At 41.5% G+C, this 19,675-nt stretch overlaps 1 protein-coding gene across 1 annotated transcript; it reads left to right on the forward strand.

Moving 5' to 3' along the window:
* Positions 1-3,122: 3,122 nt before the first annotated feature.
* GLT8D2 (glycosyltransferase 8 domain containing 2) lies at positions 3,123-19,049 on the forward strand (the record flags this gene model as incomplete). Its single annotated transcript, XM_084254640.1, has 8 exons — positions 3,123-3,317; positions 5,469-5,640; positions 9,765-9,882; positions 11,196-11,280; positions 11,891-12,003; positions 14,970-15,136; positions 15,891-16,003; positions 18,877-19,049. Exons 1-8 carry the CDS (start codon positions 3,203-3,205, stop codon positions 19,047-19,049), a joined length of 1,056 nt encoding a protein of 351 aa, XP_084110766.1. The 5' UTR covers positions 3,123-3,202.
* Positions 19,050-19,675: the final 626 nt, after the last annotated feature.

Consider the following 19,675-nt stretch of genomic DNA (forward strand, 5'->3'; position numbering starts at 1 on the left):
TTAGTGTTGTGTGCAAAAATGTTCTCCCAGTCGGTGTTTTTGTTATTGTCTCTTTTGCTGTGCAGAAGCTCTTTAATTTGATGTAGTCCCAGCTGTTTATCTTTGCCTTCACTATATCACTGCTTTGGGTGATGTGTCTGTAAAGATGTCTTTATAGTATGATTTTTTTAAAAGCCTTTCAAAACTTTGTACTGGAAAGATGTCTATGGGCTTCCCCAGGATGTCCAAGATATTATTGTCACAAAAAAAAAAGTGTTAAGATTCCTGCCATATGCCATAGATTTGGATGGAAATAAAACGGACTCACCTTTCCCCTCACCAATATCCCCTCCTAAATGCCTTCTGATCCCTGATGGCTTCCATTCTTCTTTCCAGGACCCACAGAACTTTCTACTTCACGTGCATCTGTCCCTCATCCGACTTGCGCAAAATGGGGAGATGGGTCCTGCACCCGACTTCCCCTCAAACTCGTTGATAACTGACTTTAGATCCGGGGAGGCAGTGCCGAGGTCCTGCAGGCACCAGGGCGTGCGCAGCGCAGGGAGCAATGCTGCATCCCTGATGCTGGGAGTCCCTGAGGCGCGCTGGCCACAGGGAGGCGAGCTCGGTGGGCAGGCGGCAACCCTGCCAGGGATCCTCCTCCACCTCACACCGGTTCCTCCCGGCTGCTGCCCAGACCCAGGATTCTGATGCGTCATTTACTCGACCCGTTTTGCCTGCTCTAGCTCCCTGGCTGGGGATAGAACCCCCACCCTCCTAGCTAAGCACAGAAGATCTCGATTGTGTAACAAAGAGTTTTCACCCTAAGGGCAATGCTGCCAGCAGTGCAAGGAACTATTATTTTTCTACATTTTTGAACAATTTACATGAATTTGATGGTAAAATAGAAAACTTGAAAGATGTATTGAGCTCATTGTGGCTGACTTTGCTTTTACTCTCCTTTACCATCAGAATTTCTTTGGGAATGTTTGAAAAACATTGCTTCAGAACTTCAGTGAGGACAGACTGACAGAGGGCAGTCAAATACATATAAAGCAAAATCCGGGGCCTCCCTGGTGGCACAAGGGGTTAAGAGGCAACCTTTGAAGCTCGCCACAGCCACTGCAGCATGAGTTCGATTCCCAGCCAGGGAGAAACCCACATGGTGCAGCAGACCTCTCCTGACTCGCCAGCTGCTCCCCTCAGCAGTGGATTTCAGTCATTCTGCCTGTCTGCTCCCCACTCTGTTTCTGGTGAACCCTCTCACCCCCCCACAACTCTTGCCTGTACCCCGGTTCTTGTATGTATAAATAAATAAAATATTTAAAAAATAAAATAAAAATCCGAATGTCTTACAGACACCACTGTTTATCTCTCTCTAGCCTCTTCTGGCCAATCTTCCCCTTATATTCCAGCCAAGTTACCTTCTTGAAGTATCTAGAATACACAGAACTCTTTCCGGCCACAGGACATTTGCACTTGCTGTTCCTGTCACTTGGATGCTTTTCTGCATTCGTGACTACCCCACTTGACTCCTACTTTTCCTTCTGTTCAGAAGTCACTTCCTCAGGGAGACGTTTCCTGACTTTTCTTCCTGATAAATTCCCCACCTCTATTCTTCTTTATCTGGACACTTCTGCTGTGTCCCTCACATAACCTCATTATTTTATTTGTTACATTTTAAAATGTTTCCCCCATTGGACTGAAAGCTGCACGATGCTATATAGGAATGGAGACTGATTTGTTCATGGGAAGCATTCCCAATTTGTAGCATAAGCTGGGCTTTTAGTAAGATCTCACTTAATACTTAATAGATGAGAGGTTAACTTGAATGTAAAGCAAGCCCATTTCAATGGTTCTGTTTATACAAGGGATTCCTGCGGAAATACAAGATTTGTTATCAAAGGAAGGGTGTTATGATAGCAAAAATTAAAAAAAAAATTATCTGATACCTGTTCCAGTTAGCTCCTTCTGGTCTGATAACCCAGAGAGGTGGTCCAGCTCTTTTTGAAAAAGGTTAAAATTTAGCCTGCGGACAAAAGATTGCCTTTGGGGAGATTCTTTATAAGGTCTGTACAGCCAGAGAAACCAGCTTTGAAGAGGTAAATGATAAATTCGAGATACATTTAATTTCCCAAATTCTAGATTCAGCACAGCAGAGAATGATTTGCACAATTCATAGAGTCGACAAAGTTATAGTCCTTAATTGTTTGATAACTTTTGAATTGATTTTCTTTTAAACTAAAGTTTATTCTTTAATCCACAGGTCACAGTTTTTATCCACGTGAATGCCCATGGCTTTCTTACGAAAAAGTAAGATTACAATTTTTGAAATTTGATGAAAAAATAAATAATTTGGAGGACTGTTTTGATGCTCAGTCTTGGCTTTTTGATTTTTATGAATAGTTTCCAACAGGCAATTTTTGGCCTCTTCATTTCAGAGTGATTCCTGTGGAAAGTTAAATATTTTGTTTACAGATGGACATATCAAGAGGGAGGTCGTATACTCCTAAAAAAATAAAAAACTTGCAAAAATCTGCTTTTCCATCAAAATAAATATTCATGTTCCTCTCTAATTTAGCATTTGTAATTCTCTATTCTTAAGAGTCACCTTATAATCCTTAAACCCCATCAAAACCTGGATTTGTCCCTGATTTTAAATCCAGTAGTTTGTGGATCCATGCGAAAAGAGAGCAAAGTGTGTTGCTGTTACTCTCAGGGTAGCACTGCCCCATGTAACAAATAAAAATACATGATGTGCAGTTAGATATGGATTGCAGATAAACTACAAAAATTTTTACTCTAAGTATATCCTAAATATACTCACCTCTTACTCAGGACAAGAATTTTCTGCACTTCATTCTTAACTAGTGGTTGAATTAACTGAAAAACAGCCATATGATAGCAGCTAAGATCTTGTACTCATAATAAGTACTGGTTGATCATAGGGATTATTTATATGTGGGTTATTATTAGAAACAAAGTGTTCATCCACGGGCAAAGTTAATGTTGTAGACTCTGCCTTCAGACTGCCTGGATTCAGCTCTGGATCCTCCTTAACTACTTCTGTGTATCCAAGAGCATCAACGATCATCCCAGGCTATCTCTTAACTGCACATGCTCTGTGCTAATGGAAAGGTTCCAGGCCAGCTCCTGGCATGTCAGGGAAGGCGTTGCTCACACAGCTATTCTGAACTTGTCCACAATTTCAAGTTAAACTTGAATGTGTTCTATTTTTATTTCAGTTAATCAGGTGTTGCTGTTTCTTCTGATTGTGACTGTCTGTGGGATTCTGTATAAGAAAGTTCATAAAGGGATGGTGCTCAAGAATGAAGCAGGTAGGTGAAGGGAAATCAGCCAGTCACCCAGAGACTGTGAGACTCCCCTATAGGAGAGTATCTGTTGGTCCATCCATGGGGAGCCAGGGGTCAGAAGCGGGACTCTGGGAAGTTTCAGTTTTACAGGATGAAGAGTCCTGGGGATGGATGGTGGTGAGGTTCATATTACAGTGTGAATATTTAACACCCCTGAAACTGTGCCCTTAAACATAGTTAGGATGATACATTTTATGTTAAGTGTATTTACCACCATAAAGAAATTTATTTTAAAAAGCATGAAGCAGGTCAGCACGAATCCATCCAGATGGCATACCTAAGAAAGTGGTTTAATGTCCCCCTTTTTGTCCTTTCAGTCTCTGGATTCAGAAACAAGCAACAAATCGGGCAGCTGCACTCTAGAATGATCAGTGCTCCTCAGATGTTAGCATGTACGGGAATCACAGGGGGCTTGTTCAAACACACAGTTTTGGTTTTAATCAGCACCTGAGGATTTTCATTTCTGATAAGCTCCCCATGGTTGCAGCTGCCTTGGTGTTTGCACCCCACTTGGAGTGGCCTGCTCCCTAGCCCTCCCTTCAGAGTTGCTCAAGTATTTTGCTCTCCCTGCTGGTTCACCCCTATCAGGGCCCCAGCTGTCTCCTAACTCTCAACTTCAAAAAGATTCCGTGTTGCTCTGGGGAGCCTCTCCCAGTTGCTCCGAGGTACCCCACTTCCCTCCTTGGGGGTGAATTTGTGAGATGGCAAGCTCAGCTCACACTGTCACGCCACACCAAGACTAACAAGCACTAAACTAGTATGGTGTTTGTTATATTTTTAATGAATTTACTCTTAATATTAGCCAAGCTAATATACCCACTTAGGGAAAACAGACAAGGGAAAAATATTACCTGTACCTGTATCAGCCAAAGACAAGTACAGTTACTGTTTTGTGTGTTACATACATTCATTTCACCCTTTTTTTCTCTTAAGTGAGAGGATTTGGAGACACATAAGTGAACAAAACAATGACCTCGCTCTCGCCCTGTTGAGATACAGTGATGCCAGAGCATGCTGTTAAAGATCAGGATTTTATATCCTCGCCAAAGCTCAAAAGAATAATGAATTATTCATCTTGTATCTGAATCATGCTTTTTCATTTATTTCTTTTCTCTTCCTATGAGCTTTCGAGACTCTTAACTAGGGATGAATAAGGGAAGGAAGATCACAAGCAGCCTGCTTTAGAGCAGCACAGGCAAGGTAGATATTCCATTTCAGGGGAGAGTTGAGGAATTGTTGAACCAAGGGAGAACTTTTCAGTTCTTCACATGTTTTAACTATGTGATTGCGAGGCTAGCCTACTGACTTCTGTAAGAAAGCACCAAAATAATAGTGACTGAAGCAAAATAGAGGATTTTTTTCCTTTTATTAATTTTTTAAAATTTGTTTACATTGCAGTTACTTTTTGTACAGTATTTGATTTCTTCCCTCAAGTGTAGTCCTTGTAAATATTCCACCACCACATCACCAGTGAACTATCCCCATGGTCTCGTGTGCTCTTCTCACCCTGTTTTGATACATTTTCCTCCCCATCCCCTGTTTTAAGCCTCAGATCTAGAGTTGCCTACAAGTTTTGTCTTTTTTTTTCTTTTTGATGCACAAAATAGAAGTTTACTTTCTTTCTCAAGGGATGTCTGATGTGCCATCCAGTCATCCAGGATGCAATCATCTAGATCGAGATTCTTTCTATTTTATGGTTCTGTTGTCCTCAACAGGAATTTTGCATCTCATGGTCCAGGTAGCTGTTCTAACTCCAGACATCATCTCAGCACACCAGTCCATGGCCAGGGGGAAAGAAAGGAAGATAATAAGTCAATTTCTTTAAAAGGCAAACCCTGACTCTGTACACACAACTTGCACTGACATCCCATTGTTCAGAACTTGATCACGCAGAGCTGCAAGGGAGTCAGGAAAAAGTATTCTTGGTGGTTGGCTCTGCATGGGGTAAAATTCCAACATTCCATTTCTAAGGGAAGGAAGAGAAACTAGATATCGGAAAACAATTGACAGTCTCTTCTACACTATGCTATCTTCACTCAGGAGTGTGGAAGACAAGTTAACTGACTAACAGTGAAATTCCTTCATGTTCCAAAACACTGATTTTGATGTTTCCAGAGGATGGCTCTGAGACTCCGGAGGAAATGGAGGATGAAATTCCCGTGGTGATCTGTGCAGCGGCAGGGAGAATGGGTGCTGCCATGGCTGCCATCAATAGCATCTACAGCAACACTGATGCCAACATTTTGTTCTATGTAGTTGGACTCCGGAATACTTTGTCTCGAATACGGTAATCTGTACTATTGACTAGGAGTTTTCTATTTTCATTAATCTTCCTTCTTCCTTTTTTTTTTTTTTTAAAAAAAGATTTATTTATTCATGCATACAAGCGGGGGATGAGAGGATTCACCAGAGATAGAGTAGGGAGCAGAACAGGTGGATCTACTGAAATACACTGCTGAGGGGAGCAGCGGGCTAGACAGGCAATGTCTGCTGTGCCATGTGGGTCACCTCCGTGGCAGGGGATCGAACTCATGCTGCAGTGGCCGCCTGTAGCTTGATAGCACTGTCTTTAACCCCTGCGTTACCAGGGAGGCCCCTCTTCCTTCTTCCTTCTTTATCCTCATATGAATTCTTTTCTTTTGGCCTGCTAAATGTTATACAAATTAATGAGGAGATGACCTGAGGTTTATTTGGTCAAATATGTTGACAAATTCATTGCCTAGCTGAGGAAATTAATTTCTTATTAATCTGGTAAGGCAATGTATCATTTTGCAGAAACAAATTGTCTAATGAACTAAAGAATGCCAAACTTTAAGCACTAATATGATATTCTTTCTTTCTACATGGCTTCTTTCTTCTCTGTTTTCTTAATCAGCTTACTATGGCTCATAAGCATCACTAATTATAATTTTTGACTTGTAAACTGATCTCTTTCCTATCATATACTATATTAAAAAATAAAATGTAGTTAGAATTAGAAGTAAACATAAAATCAAATTTTAAGTGTATTGTTAAAATGTAGGCTATTTGTATAATTTTTGTATGGAGAGTGCCTCCCTGAGCCCAAAAATCATAAGAAAAAGCCAACAAATTTGACTGCTTAACATTTAAAGGTCTATAATGATGAAAAACATAAGTAATACTAATTACACTATAGATTAAGTAAAGTATTACCAACATGTATATAGACAAAAGGCTACTCCCTCAAGTATATAAATAATTATTAGGAAAAAAAGCTTTGAAAGTATAAACATTAGTTGAAAACTGAACATAGAACACACAATCACAAAAGAAAAAAATATGGTCAACAAATACTCTGTGTAACTAATACAGAAGTGTAAAGTAGAACAGCAATAACATAATTTTGCACTCATTGGGACGGTAAAAATTAAGAACTACAGGGCCTCCCTGGTCGTGCAAGGGGTTAAGACGCAGCCTGTGAAGCTGTCCGCAGCCTCTGCAGCACTAGTTGGATTTCCTGGCCAGCCAGGGAGCAACCCACATGGTGCAGCAGACCTCTCCTGACTCACCCGCTGCTCCCCTCAGCAGTGTATTTCAGTCAGTCTGCCTGTTCTGTTCCCCACTCTGTCTCTGGTGAGTCCTCTCACCCCCCACACCTGTGGCCTGTACCCCAGCTCTTGAATGAATAAATAAATCAATCTTCAAAAAAATTAAGTAGTACACTATTCAGGTAGGAAATTGGGTGTATTTATTCTTTGTTTATACCAAGTACACTTTGCAAATTGGATGATATGGCAATATCTATGAAAGGGTTATAGGCATATATAGTTAGACTCATCATCCCATTTCCACGGCTAGGGATCTGTGCAACAGAAATTCTAGCACATATTACCAAAACATATGTACAGCAATGTTAATTTCAGCATTGTGTGAAATAGTAAAAAAATGGCAAAGTGCTTAAATGTCCATCAATGGAAGAATATTTAAATGAAATATGGGATATGATCTGACTGTTTAAAAGAGAAAAGGCAATCTTCATACACTGACATGGAACATTCCCAAGGCAGATTGTGAAGTGGAAAATGCCTGTTGCTGTACAACTCATGTGGAATGATCCATGGATGAATGTCTTCAGGGTGCTGGAGCAGAATACCATAGACCCGGTGGCTTATCAACAGTAGAAATTGGGACCTCCTTGGTGGCACAGGGGTTGAAGACACAATGCTATCAAGCTATCACAGCCACTGCAACATGAGTTTGATCCCTGGCCAGGGAGCTGACCCACATGGCGCAGCAGACCTCTCCTGTCTCACCTGCTGCTCCCCTCAGCAGTGTATTTCAGTACATCTGCCTGTTCTGTTCCCCACTCTGTCTGGTGAATCCTCTCATCCTCCATACCTCTGGCTTACACCCTAGTTCTTGTATGCATAAATGAATAATAAATCTTAAAAAAAAAAAGTAGAAATTGATTTCCCAAGTTCTGGAGTTTGTAAAGTCCAAGATCAAGGTGCCAACAGATTTGATGTCTAGTGAGGGGCAGCTTTCCAATGAGAACTCACTTTCTGTTTGATGGAGGCTGCTCTGGACTGGGTCTTGACAAGAAGAAAGGGGTGAAGGAGTTCACTGGGGTCTCTTTCACAAGGCACCAAACTCATTGACAAGGACTCTACACTCGTGCCCTAGTCACCTCTGAAAGCTCTCACCTCTGAATACCGTCACATTGGGGATTAGGTTTCTATTTATGAATTTAGGACACAAGAAGCAAACACAATTGTCAGCCTATAGCAACAAAGAACAAAAACGTCAAACTATAAATGTGAACATGTACATATATGTGTCTCTGTAGAGGAAAAGACCTCCAATGGGAAACTACCCAACTGCTAACAGAGACTATCTCAGGGGAGGGTGGCAGTTGGGGTAGAGGAATTGTGGGAGCAGAGAAAAAGGGATGTTCAAGGCATTTTGGTTACTTCCATGGCTCATAAGGAGAAGGTATTAATGATTATATTTATGGATGATTTTTTACAATGAACTGTGATAATACCCTTAGACTTTTATCCCAGTCTAAATGTACTTTAGCTGCTGAGGATTTTCTACTTTTTGCACTTTCTAGGTTTCTCTGTCTCAATTCTCACTCTCCTTATCACTTATTACTGCCAATTATGTCTTCAGCCTGTCCTTTACACTCCTTTAAGTATCCATGGGAAGAAAACCAGATAACCAAACCCAAAAGAATGATATGTATAGCATGTTCCCAGTAAGGGTTTATGCAAGAACAGAGAGCCTCAAGACTTTATGACATTCAAACTGTTTCCCAGGTGTGGTTGTCTAATTTGCCACATCATTTAAGATATTTTAAAAACTTTTTTCATTGATGTATAATACAAACTTAGAAAATTGTCTAAATCCCTTGCTCAACTTACAAAATCATCACAAAGCCAACAGATCCTGGTAACAGCAACCATTTGGTGTGTCCAGATTTTCAGCTCTGCTATCCTGATGGGTGTCTCACTCTGCTTTTAATTTAAAGCTGCTAATAAGGCTGAACATTATTTTGCCCACCTATTTGTGGGCCATTGGATGTGCAAGTTCTAGTCTCTTGCCTATATCGAGTTGGGTTGTCTAAATCTTTCTTACTGATGTGAATTTTGGGGGACCACTTTTATTGATGTGTAACATTGTGTGAGTGATTGATTTTTATGGTTCCAATTTTGCAGATCTAATATTTGTTCCAAAAAGTTTGCTCTTTTGTTGCTTTTTAATCGATCACAAACGCTACCCATGTGAATTTAGTCAATGAAAATTTTATTTTGAGGTTATTTCTACCAAGAATCTTGTGATGAATTGGATGAAAGAAGTTTTTTTTTTTTTTTATGGCTGAGAAAATGTAAGAGGAGAGGCTGGGGAGCAGGAGGAGAAAGCAGGAATGGGGACAGATGGGGAAAATTGAGAGACAGAGACAAAGAGACAAAGGGAAATTCAAATCATCCTCGGAGTCAAAACAGCAGAATTATAATGACTTCATTCACAGGAGAACATTCAGCATGTCCTGCTTCATAAAATTACAGCACTGTTAGCACATGGTGAAGATAGTACTGACAACCACAGATGTTGCTTTATAAGAAAGAAGGGACACTTTTTGTTCTTTCAGTTTCCTGTGGAGATTATGTGGATCTGGGGGAGGGGTATTTGGTTATTACTCTCTAGCTTCACTTCCTTTGCAGAAAGAGTTAGAGTTATGTGAATATAAATAAAATATTTTGAAAAAGGGAAAGATTTGAAGTCAGACCAGATTGGTGGGGGGAAGCAGAAGGATTTATAGACTAAGCTCTACTAAGACTACACACATTTTATTTTTAACTTTCTAAGGAAGTCACAGATTGACTCTGAGGCAATAGGCAAATTGAGGTAAAGTTGGGGGTGCACTAAGTGTTTTTGTCATCTCTTTAGCACATGGATTGAGCATTCTAAACTGAGAGAAATAAACTTTAAAATTGTGGAATTCAACCCAATGGTCCTCAAAGGGAAGATCAGACCAGACTCATCAAGGCCTGAATTACTCCAGCCTGTAAGTAGGAATCTCATCATGGTGGGGACAGTCCTGGGGGAGAACCTTGCTCAATGTGGAACAGTAGTCACTGGCACACAGATAGAATATTCCTGAAGCCTCCCAGTTAGCTCTCCACCAAATTCCCACTTATTTATAATTTATTAGCCACCTGCACCAGAAAGGATTTAAGACGGTTTGCATAAATATAATGAAGCTTAGAAGAAATAAAGTATAAAAAAACACAAGATGTATCATGTGTATGAACGTGGGGTGGGGAACTGGGAGTCACAGAGGGAGGCCAGGAAAAATATCTCCAAGTCACAGGTTGTGGGTGCTGCAGTTGGACATTCAATTTAACTTGGAACATCCTTGTAGCTAAGGAAAAATAGCATGGTGGGTTTTAGACTCCATGGAACTGACTAAAATAATATTTCCAGGAGACACCAACTTTTCCCCTAGCATCGGGAATCTTAAGTTATTTTATTCAAAATCCCTACAAAAGAGTCCTCTTACTGAAGAGTAGTGTTTTTGATGGCAGAAAATGCAGCATAAAATTGTAGTTGTTACTTAAATCCATCCTTGAAAAGGCACTAAATTCTAAACCCTCATTACATGGTCTTTTCCCAGTTTGGGAGATTTATTATCAGAGTGAAGCTGAGTTGGGATTTTGGATTGAACAGTCATATGACTATAACCCCCACCTGCTGCCATGCCTCTCTGACTTCTGTCTGGTTCAAGAAGTTAAGAGATTGAATATGTTGGGATGATGGTTGAGTGGGTGCGTGGTGTGTGCATGTGTGGTGTGTGTGTGATGTGGTGTGTGTGTGGTGTGTATGTGTGTGGTGTGTGTGGTATATGTGGTGTATGTGGTGTGTATGTGTGTAGTATGTAAGTGTGGTGTGTGCACGGTGTGTATGCATGTGTGTGGTGGTATGTATGTGTGTGGGGTATGTGTGTGCCTGCTCCTGCTCATGCCCTTGTGTTTAAGGCTGATTTCGTTCACAACCCTCATAATTGCTGAGTAGAGGAAGGAGGGTCATCTGTGGCCTAACAGACTGACGAGGGAGATTCCGTGACTCTCGGCTGCAGCAGTTCAGAGATGACGGTGGCAGAGTCTCAGCCACCTGGGGTTTGCTCCTAGAACCGCTGACTATCCAGTGCTGGTTTCAGCTACAGATGAGTCAGGTGCCAGAAAAAAAACTCTGGGGGACATCCCCTCTTCTATTGTTCTCTAAACTTGGACCATCAAACCAACCCTCCAGCACCCCTGGGAGGCACTGAGCCACACGCTTCCTTCTCATCATCATGCTTTTGTTTGTTTGTTTTCACAGCTGAACTTTGTTCGATTTTATCTCCCTCTGCTTATCCACCAACATGAGAAAGTCATCTATTTGGATGATGATGTGATTGTACAAGGTATACTTGCCAACTGTCAAGAACACCCGGAAAAGGAGCAGCTAAGTAGAACAACCATGTCTCTCCATTTGCGAAGCAGCTAGTTGCCCAGTGATTCTGGTGCTTGTTCAAGTTGGGAATATACTAAATTGGCATAAACGCAGGATGACTTTGAAAACAGGGGTTGATAATCACTTCCCTGGACAGTTCACTTTCGGAGAGTGCCTCTCTGCCAACTGCTGTAATAAATAGCTCGGTGGCCTTTCCTTTCTCTGCACCCCACAACACTGGGGGATCAGGTCTCCCTGATGACATTCTTAGAAGTGAGCTAAGCTTTGGCTTGTAAGTATTGCCTTCTCTCTCTCACCCACATGCAAATAAACACTGGCATCTCCGGAGCAACAGAAATAAAGAAACGTGGTCAGTGCTCATGTGAGTTTATTATCATTTTCTAAGTGGATACAAGCCACTTTTATCAAGTAAATTGCCAACCCACTTGGTCTCAGGAACCACTTACTCCCCTCTCGCCCCTTCCTCCCATAGCAAAATTGGGGATTATCTGAGCTCTAAGACCCCGTCTAGCCTCAAACAAACCCCATAACAGTAAAACTCCAGGTGTTTCTAAATGCAGGTGATATCCAAGAGCTGTATGACACCACCTTGGCGCTGGGCCATGCGGCCGCTTTTTCAGATGACTGCGATCTGCCCTCAGCTCAGGACACAAACGGACTCGTGGGACTGCAGGTGGGCTCGCTGTCTCGGAAAACTACCTTCACCCCCTCCCGCCCCTGCTCCTCCCACTGCTCCGCGGGCCTGCAGCCTCCTGTGAGAGCCTCCCGTCTGGACGGTGGGCAACGAGAGCACCAGGGTCTGAATTGGGGGTTCCTGTCCCAGCTCCACACGTTACCCATTCCTGGCAAGTTACTAAATCCTGCCCTTCCCTCTTACCTGACCTGAAAATGGCTAGCCATGGCAACAATATTTATTTTGGTGTGTGTGTGTGTGTGCACGTGTGTGCGTGTGTGTGTGTGTGTGAGAGAGAGAGAGAGAGCACACACGAGAGAGAGCTGTGATGAAATAACACGATGTTCTAGCATCTAGCGTGGAGTGTTTCCAAACTGACAGCTGCCATCTGCGGGGCTAGTAACCACACACTGTCAGATACGGTGTTTTCTGAGAAGGACTTGGTAAACCGTAGGTTCTATTTTCAGAGTTTTTTTTTTTTTAAAAAAAGATTTATTTACATAGACAAGAAATGGGGTACAGGTCAGAGATGCGTGGGCGGGGGTGGTGAGAGGATTCACCAGAGACAGAGTAGGGAGCAGAACAGACAGATCTACTGAAACACACTGCTGAGGGGAGCAGCGGACAAGGCAGGAGAGGTCTGCTGCGCCATGTGGGTAGCTCCCTGGCCGCCAGGGGATGGAACCCGTGTCGCAGAGCTTGCGGACAGCTTCACAGTGCTGTGCTCAACCTCTTGCGCCACCAGGGAGGCCCTATTTTCAGAGTTTTGACCATCACTTTTTCTCCCTTTCAGTAGAAGAAAATACTGATTTTTTGTTCAAGGGGAGAGCGTTCCTTAGGTTGAGGGGAATGAAGGAAGCTGAACCAATGTGTAACACTGATACCAAAAGAATGGCTTAAAATAAAGATGCTATTAAGAATTGAAAGCTGTTCTTCAAAAAACGTTCTGGGAAATACGTTTATATGTGTGACATTTAAGATGTGACACACTCTAGGGCCCAGGCCCAACTCTGCCAAAATCTCAGCTCTGTCACTTACTAGCTTTGTGACCTTGGGCAAACTGCTTAACCGATCATTTTGTCCCTCATTTTCAAGTAGAGGTATTAACAGTACTTCCCTGTCCAGCTGTGATGAGAATAAAGACATGTGAAGTTATTGCCTACAATTAATGTAATGCTGGTGAAGTTTTAGGACAGTGTCTGGCACTTAATTTGCAAGTTATGTCTCTTACCCCGGGTCATGTTTGAGCATTACACTTAGGTGGATTATGTTGGCCTATGTGGGTGGAATAATATGTCCTGCTTCTAATTACATCCATCCAACATCTACCTATTGAGGAAGGCTTACTATGGATCTAACACTGTTTTCGGTACCAGTAATAGAGGAAGCAAAACTAAAACTCCTGCCTTTGTGTAGTTTGCATTCTAGTGGGAAGAGACACTCAGAAAATAGGTAAAACGGAGATGGGCTTGTATTTTAAATTGTGTGATGAGGGAAGGTTCCACTGAGATTGTGTGGCTTCACCCACCACTGAAAAAACTGAGGGAACCAGCTAAGCAAATGCCCAGGGGAAAAACCTTCCAGGAAGCGGTAGCATCAAGTGCAAAGGTCCTGAGGCAGGGGTGGACCTGGTTTATTACAGGGAAGGAGGTCAGTGTGACAGAAGGATCCAGGGGGAGAGTAAAAGAAGTTGGCAAGGTAGTGTGGAGGCAGACGTAGGTCATTTTAGGAACTTTGAACAAGTTCAGAATCACTGGAAATCACTGGAGGGGCTTTGAACAGATGAGTAACAAAGACACAGTAGAGTCAAAAAGGGCAGAAGCAGGGATATGGGTTTTAGGAGCATGAGAAATCCAGTGAGTAGTAATGATGGCCTGGGACGAGAACGATGCAGGAGAGGCAGTGAGAAGTGGCTGCTTTGTGGAAGACGGGATCACAAGGATTTGCTGCCATTTGGATGAAGAGTGAGAGAAAAGGAGGTTTCAGGGATAAATTAATGACCCAGGATATTTGTCCCAATGACCTGGCAGGACCGAGTTGCCATTAACTGAAGAGGGACAGGTTGTAGCTTATATCCATCTGGGGATGCAAGCTGGAGCGGCCTTAGTAAGGAGTCAGCGTGTTGGCAGAGAAGCTGGAGTACCGGAGAGGCCAGGGCTCTCTACTCCCCTAGTGGCCAAAGCCCAGAGACTGGATCGGCCTCTCTGGGGAGTAAGCGCTAGAGAGACAGGAACAGGTGCCAGGAAGGCAACTTGGGACCCAGCTTTGAGAGGAGGGAGACAAGGGGAAACCGACAAAGAAAACCAGTAATGGCCAGGCCTCCCCGGTGGCAGCGTGGGTTCAATTCCTGGCCGGCCAGGGCGAGTCCCACATGGGGCGAGAGATCTCTCCTATCTCTCCTGCTACTCCCCTCAGCAGCGTACTTCGGTCTGTTCTGCTTCCCGCTCTGGCTCTGGCGAGTTCTCTCATCCTCCCACGTTTCTGACCGTACTGGGTACAGTGCTTGTATAAATAAATAAATAAATAAATAAATAAATAAATAAATAAATCTTTAAGGAAAAAAAAAGAACTGGGGTACAGGCCAGAGGTGTGGGAGGGTGAAAGGACTTGCCAGAGACAGAGTGGGGAGCAGAACAGACTGACGAAGTACACTGCTGAGGGGAGCAGCGGGCGCGGCAGGAGAGGTCTGAGCGCCATGTGGGACCTAGGCCGGCGGCCGGGTATTGAACCGGTGCTGCAGAGGCTGCGGGCAGCTTTGCAGCCCAGTGCTCAACCGCTGAGCCACCGGGGAGGCTCTGTACCCCAGCTCTTGTATAAATAAATAAAATCTTTAAAAAAAAGAAAACCAGTAAGTGGCCATCGACACAGGAGGAGATGTAGAAATATGGCACAGTGGTTTCACAAAAAACAAGCATTTTCCAGAAACAAGATCTGGCAGTCAAACATGTGTGTGCTGTCCTTTGTAGACCACGTACATGGGCTACCTGGACTACCGCAAGAAGACAATAAAGGACCTGGGCATCAGCCCCAGCACTTGCTCTTTCAATCCCGGTGTGATCGTTGCCAACATGACAGAATGGAAGCAACAGCGAATCACCAAGCAGCTGGAGAGGTGGATGCAAAAAAACGTGGAGTATGTGGAAACCTCACGTTATTTTTTCCATGCTCCGGAACAAAGTCAATTAATTTTCTATGCATAACTTGGGGATTAGAAATATTTCATAGGCATTGTAAGTCACATTTCCTTACAAAGGCACTATTGAGAGAGACAAAGGGGGCAGTCAGTGAAATGTTGTTCTCTGATGTCAGAGGAAGTGAGACCCTGCGGCGTCCCTACTGTACAAATGTTTTTCTGATACATTGATAACTTGACTTCAAATCTCCCAGAGTCCCCACGATCCTTTTCTCTGAAAATCATTTCTAGCCAAATTTCTCCTCCTTACACAGATTGGTTTTTAAAGATTAATGTTTTAAAATGTTTTTTTAAGTGGGATTTAAAAAAATGTATCATTTTCATTACCAAAGTTTTAAAACTGGGAAAAAACACAGCCACTATTATCAGTGTATTTCTTGTTCACCTTTTTTATCTGGGTATTCTTAATACCGTCATAGCCTTGACTTTGTGAGTAAGGTTATTCTACAATAAATAATGTAGGATCAGAATTTGATCTTCTGTGTTGGCTATTAAAAAGCCTGAGAAATAAAGTGGTAAAATACTAATGCTGGGAATCTAGATGGGACAAATGGGAGTTTGTCGTTTGACGATTTTTTCAATAGAAAGTTGGAGAAAAATGAAAGCTCATAGTCCTATTACATAATGAGAATTATTATTTTAGAAGATTTGAGTTTGCTGGACTCCAGGCCAAATGTTGCTTTCTGTTTCTTAGGGAAAATCTCTACAGCAGCTCCCTGGGAGGCGGGGTGGCGACCTCCCCGATGCTGATTGTGTTTCATGGGAAACACTCCACCATCAACCCCCTGTGGCACATCAGGCACCTGGGTATGTATTTTGGAACAAGATAGTGTGCATTTTAAAGACCCAATGAGCCCCACCACGTGGGGGGGGTGAGCTACAGCACCAGGTTTTCCAATTTAAATCCTCCAGGTGACCACGGAGGTGACCTTGGGCTTGTGACCTACCCTCATAGCTTTGATTCCTCCACAGATGTAGCTGATAAAAAGGCCTGCTGCAGTTTCTAGGAATTCCTGAAAAGCAATTAAGAGTCATGCTCAGCATATAGCATGTGCTCATAAACACTATAATTTAGAACTCTGTCAAAATGATTTTATATACCTTCATGGCTCTTGTCCAGTGGCCGACAATGGACACAGACAAATGAATTGGTAATGACTTAAAGTGAATTCAGATGACTGGGAGAGCATCTTTAAAATAGCAGTTGTTTTCTGTGTGCTTTTTTAGTCCTGTAACAGTTTTAAATTCACTCTTCATTACAGAAAGGCAGGCTATATGTATGGACTGGAATCCCCACTCTGCTATTACCTATGATCTTGTGCAAGTTACTCAGTCTCTGTGTGCTTCAGTTTCTAAACTGAAGACTTTCCTATAGTTCTTAAAAGAAACTACCTAATACATGCAAATTGCTTAGAGCAGTCTATGAAGACACCTTCACATTCATTCAGACACGTAGCCACAATCCCAATGGATGAGACCTGTTTGGAAATTTAGTACCATTTTAAATTTATAGAAGGTAATGTAACACATTCTTTGCTCTGCAATGCCCTGAGTGGGATCTAGATTTTGCTGCCAAAAAAGTTATTAAAAATCCTTTTGTTTTCAGATCTTTGGGGATTATTTTAAAATTGGAGACAATTAGGGATTTATATTTATCAGGTGCCTACTGCATTCCCAAGACGGGGCTAGGTTCTGATGATCAAGGTGAGCATTAATTCTAATTCCCAGACAATCCTGCAAAGTACACGTCCTTTGTTCTCCTTTACAAAAGAAAAGACAGGCAAACTGTGGAAGCTGAGATCCTGTTTCAATGATTCTGTGTAGATCTGCTTCTGCCTCATTTCCAGAACCTTCCAATTTTCCTGAGCTTATCTACACACGCGAGAGATGGGAAGTTAAGAACATTAGTATTTCATCTAATTTGTTTTATAACATTGAATTCATTCTTAGGTTAAACATCAATATTTTCATGTGATGAAAGTGCTGAAAATCCCATCAAAGTGTCTATCAAAAATGTCCAGGCAGGAATAGCTATGTGGAACTTAGAAGGATAAGGTGAGAGCGTTTTATGATCTTAGGACAGACTCAAAATTACATTTCATGAAATAGCTAACTTACTGACAAGGAGGAAGGGGTAGAATGCTTCCAAGGGAAAGAAAGAAGTTTTCTTTGTGGCAGAGCCTATGTCTGTGCGGATGGTCTGGCAAAATAAATCTCCACAGAAGTCATTCAAAAAATAACTCCATTTTAGTGTTTTGGAAGCAAAAAGCAATTTAACAGTAATGGATATTAAGTTTGGGTTTAAACAGGTAGTCTTGAAAAATTTTTTAAATTTCTGAAACAGAAGTGAAAGCAAAAAAAGCCCTTTAATTTTGGAGCTAAGAGATGAAGGTTTCCTACTTAGTGGACATCCCACTAAGGAACCCAAAGGTGCTTCTTTTCAAATGAGCATTTCCTTTGTGTTGAGTCTTTGAAAGTTGATAATTATTTTCAATTGTGCTGACAGCCTCGAAAAGCTACCTCTTCTGCAACTGCCTTCACAACCATGTTGGTACATATCAGAAATAAGTTTTATTTTCTAATATGTTAAACTAGAATAACTAGCTATTCACCCTCTCTTTACTCAATAGACTTTTAGTTTTCAAAAAAATATATCAAATTCCATCTCATAGGCAGAAAAGCTAACACCATAGAGTGCAGTTTAAAAAATTTGCATTGGGCCTCCCCTGGTGGTGCAAGCGGTTGAACGCAGCACTGTGAAGTTGTCCGCAGCCTCTGCAGCGCAGGTTCGTTCCTGGCCAGCCGGCGAGGGTCCCACATGGCATGGCAGACCTCTTCTGTCGGGCCCACTGCTCCCCTCAGCAGTGTATTTTGTCAGTTTGCCTGTTCTGTTCCCCACTCTGTCTCTGGTGAATCCTCTCACTCTCCCGCGCATCTGGTCTGTAGCCCAGATCTTGTATAAATAAATCTTTAAAAATAAAAAAATAAAAAAATTTGTATTTACAAGATCTTAGTGAACTTCTAGAACAGGTATTCTAAAATGTTCTGAGTAATGATAATATTCAGGTAAATGCAGTCTCTAAGTGATTACATATGAGGGAATTAATACTCAAGTGGACATGGCCAAAGAGGTAGATCTTACTGTTTGAAATTTCATACAGTAAGAACAAGATTACTTAAAGGAAAGGAATTATATAGAGGAAACACCTATAAACTCTGGGTGGGAGGGGAACTAATACGAGTTCTTTTGGACACAATTTGGCAATATCAAAATCTAACAGGCACATACCCTTCAATCTAGCAATTACATCTGAGATTTTAGCCTCGGAGATATATCTGTATGCAAGTACAAGGTGTGTGAAAGGTTCACTGTGACACTGTTTACCCTTAATTAAAAATAATTAAGTCCACATGAGTTGTTTTGTAGATAGTTCCTCTGACTGTAATTTTAAAAAGTAGTATAAAAAAAAATAGTGTATTAAAAAAAAAAAAGCACACACACACTCATATGGGTAGAATGCTACTGGAAGGCTTCCATGAGAAACTCTTCAGTGTAAGATGGGTGGTAGATTCTTCACTGTGTTATCCTTTTTTTTTTTTAACCAGGAAGTTGAATTCATTTTTAATATGAAACTTTTATTCTCTAACAAGTCTACTATTTTCCTCTAAACACAACAAAGGCTGGAATCCAGATACCAGATATTCGGAACACTTTCTGCAGGAGGCTAAATTACTCCACTGGAATGGAAGACACAAACCCTGGGACTTCCCTAGTGTTCACAACGACTTATGGGAAAGCTGGTTTGTTCCTGACCCTGCAGGGGTGTTTAAGCTCAATCACCACAACAGCTGATATAACCTGATGTTATGAACATGCCCGGTACAAAAACGTGGAATTGTCCATGTGTAGCCTACCATAACATTGTTCTTTATGAACAGGATCTTTCACACAATTGAAATATAAAAAACAAAACTCCTGTGTGCAAACTGTACCTTGGACAACAGGACTGATTTACTTCCTTTTGGAAATCAAGATTAGGAAAAGTATACTGTTGAAGTATATTGTTGAAAGAAACCCGTCTACGTATCGCCAATTAATCTGCTTAACTATGCATTACAATTAAATCCATGCATTTCAAATTTTTTCTAAATGTATTTTTCATGTGTAGGTATTTTTTAATGGGTTGCCAATTTTGTCTTTTGTAGAATAATATATTATTTTATTTACGGATGTCTGAAAAAATAAAATGTTCATAGATTTTTATGATTTTCATTATGTATCTTATTCAACATGCTAAGTATGATAGAAGGTAAATTGATCTCAGGCTTAAAGGGAAAAAGAATACCACTAAATCCTGCTAGAGAAAAATCTGCAATGTCAGGATACTCATTCTGAACATTTTTTATTGTAAAAACCACCAGACTTTCAAATGAATGTAAACACTTTTTCAATGTTATTTAATGAAAAAGTCTCATATT

This window comes from Talpa europaea (genome assembly GCF_964194135.1).
Source record: "Talpa europaea genome assembly, chromosome: 15".
NCBI classification, from domain to species: domain Eukaryota; kingdom Metazoa; phylum Chordata; class Mammalia; order Eulipotyphla; family Talpidae; genus Talpa; species Talpa europaea.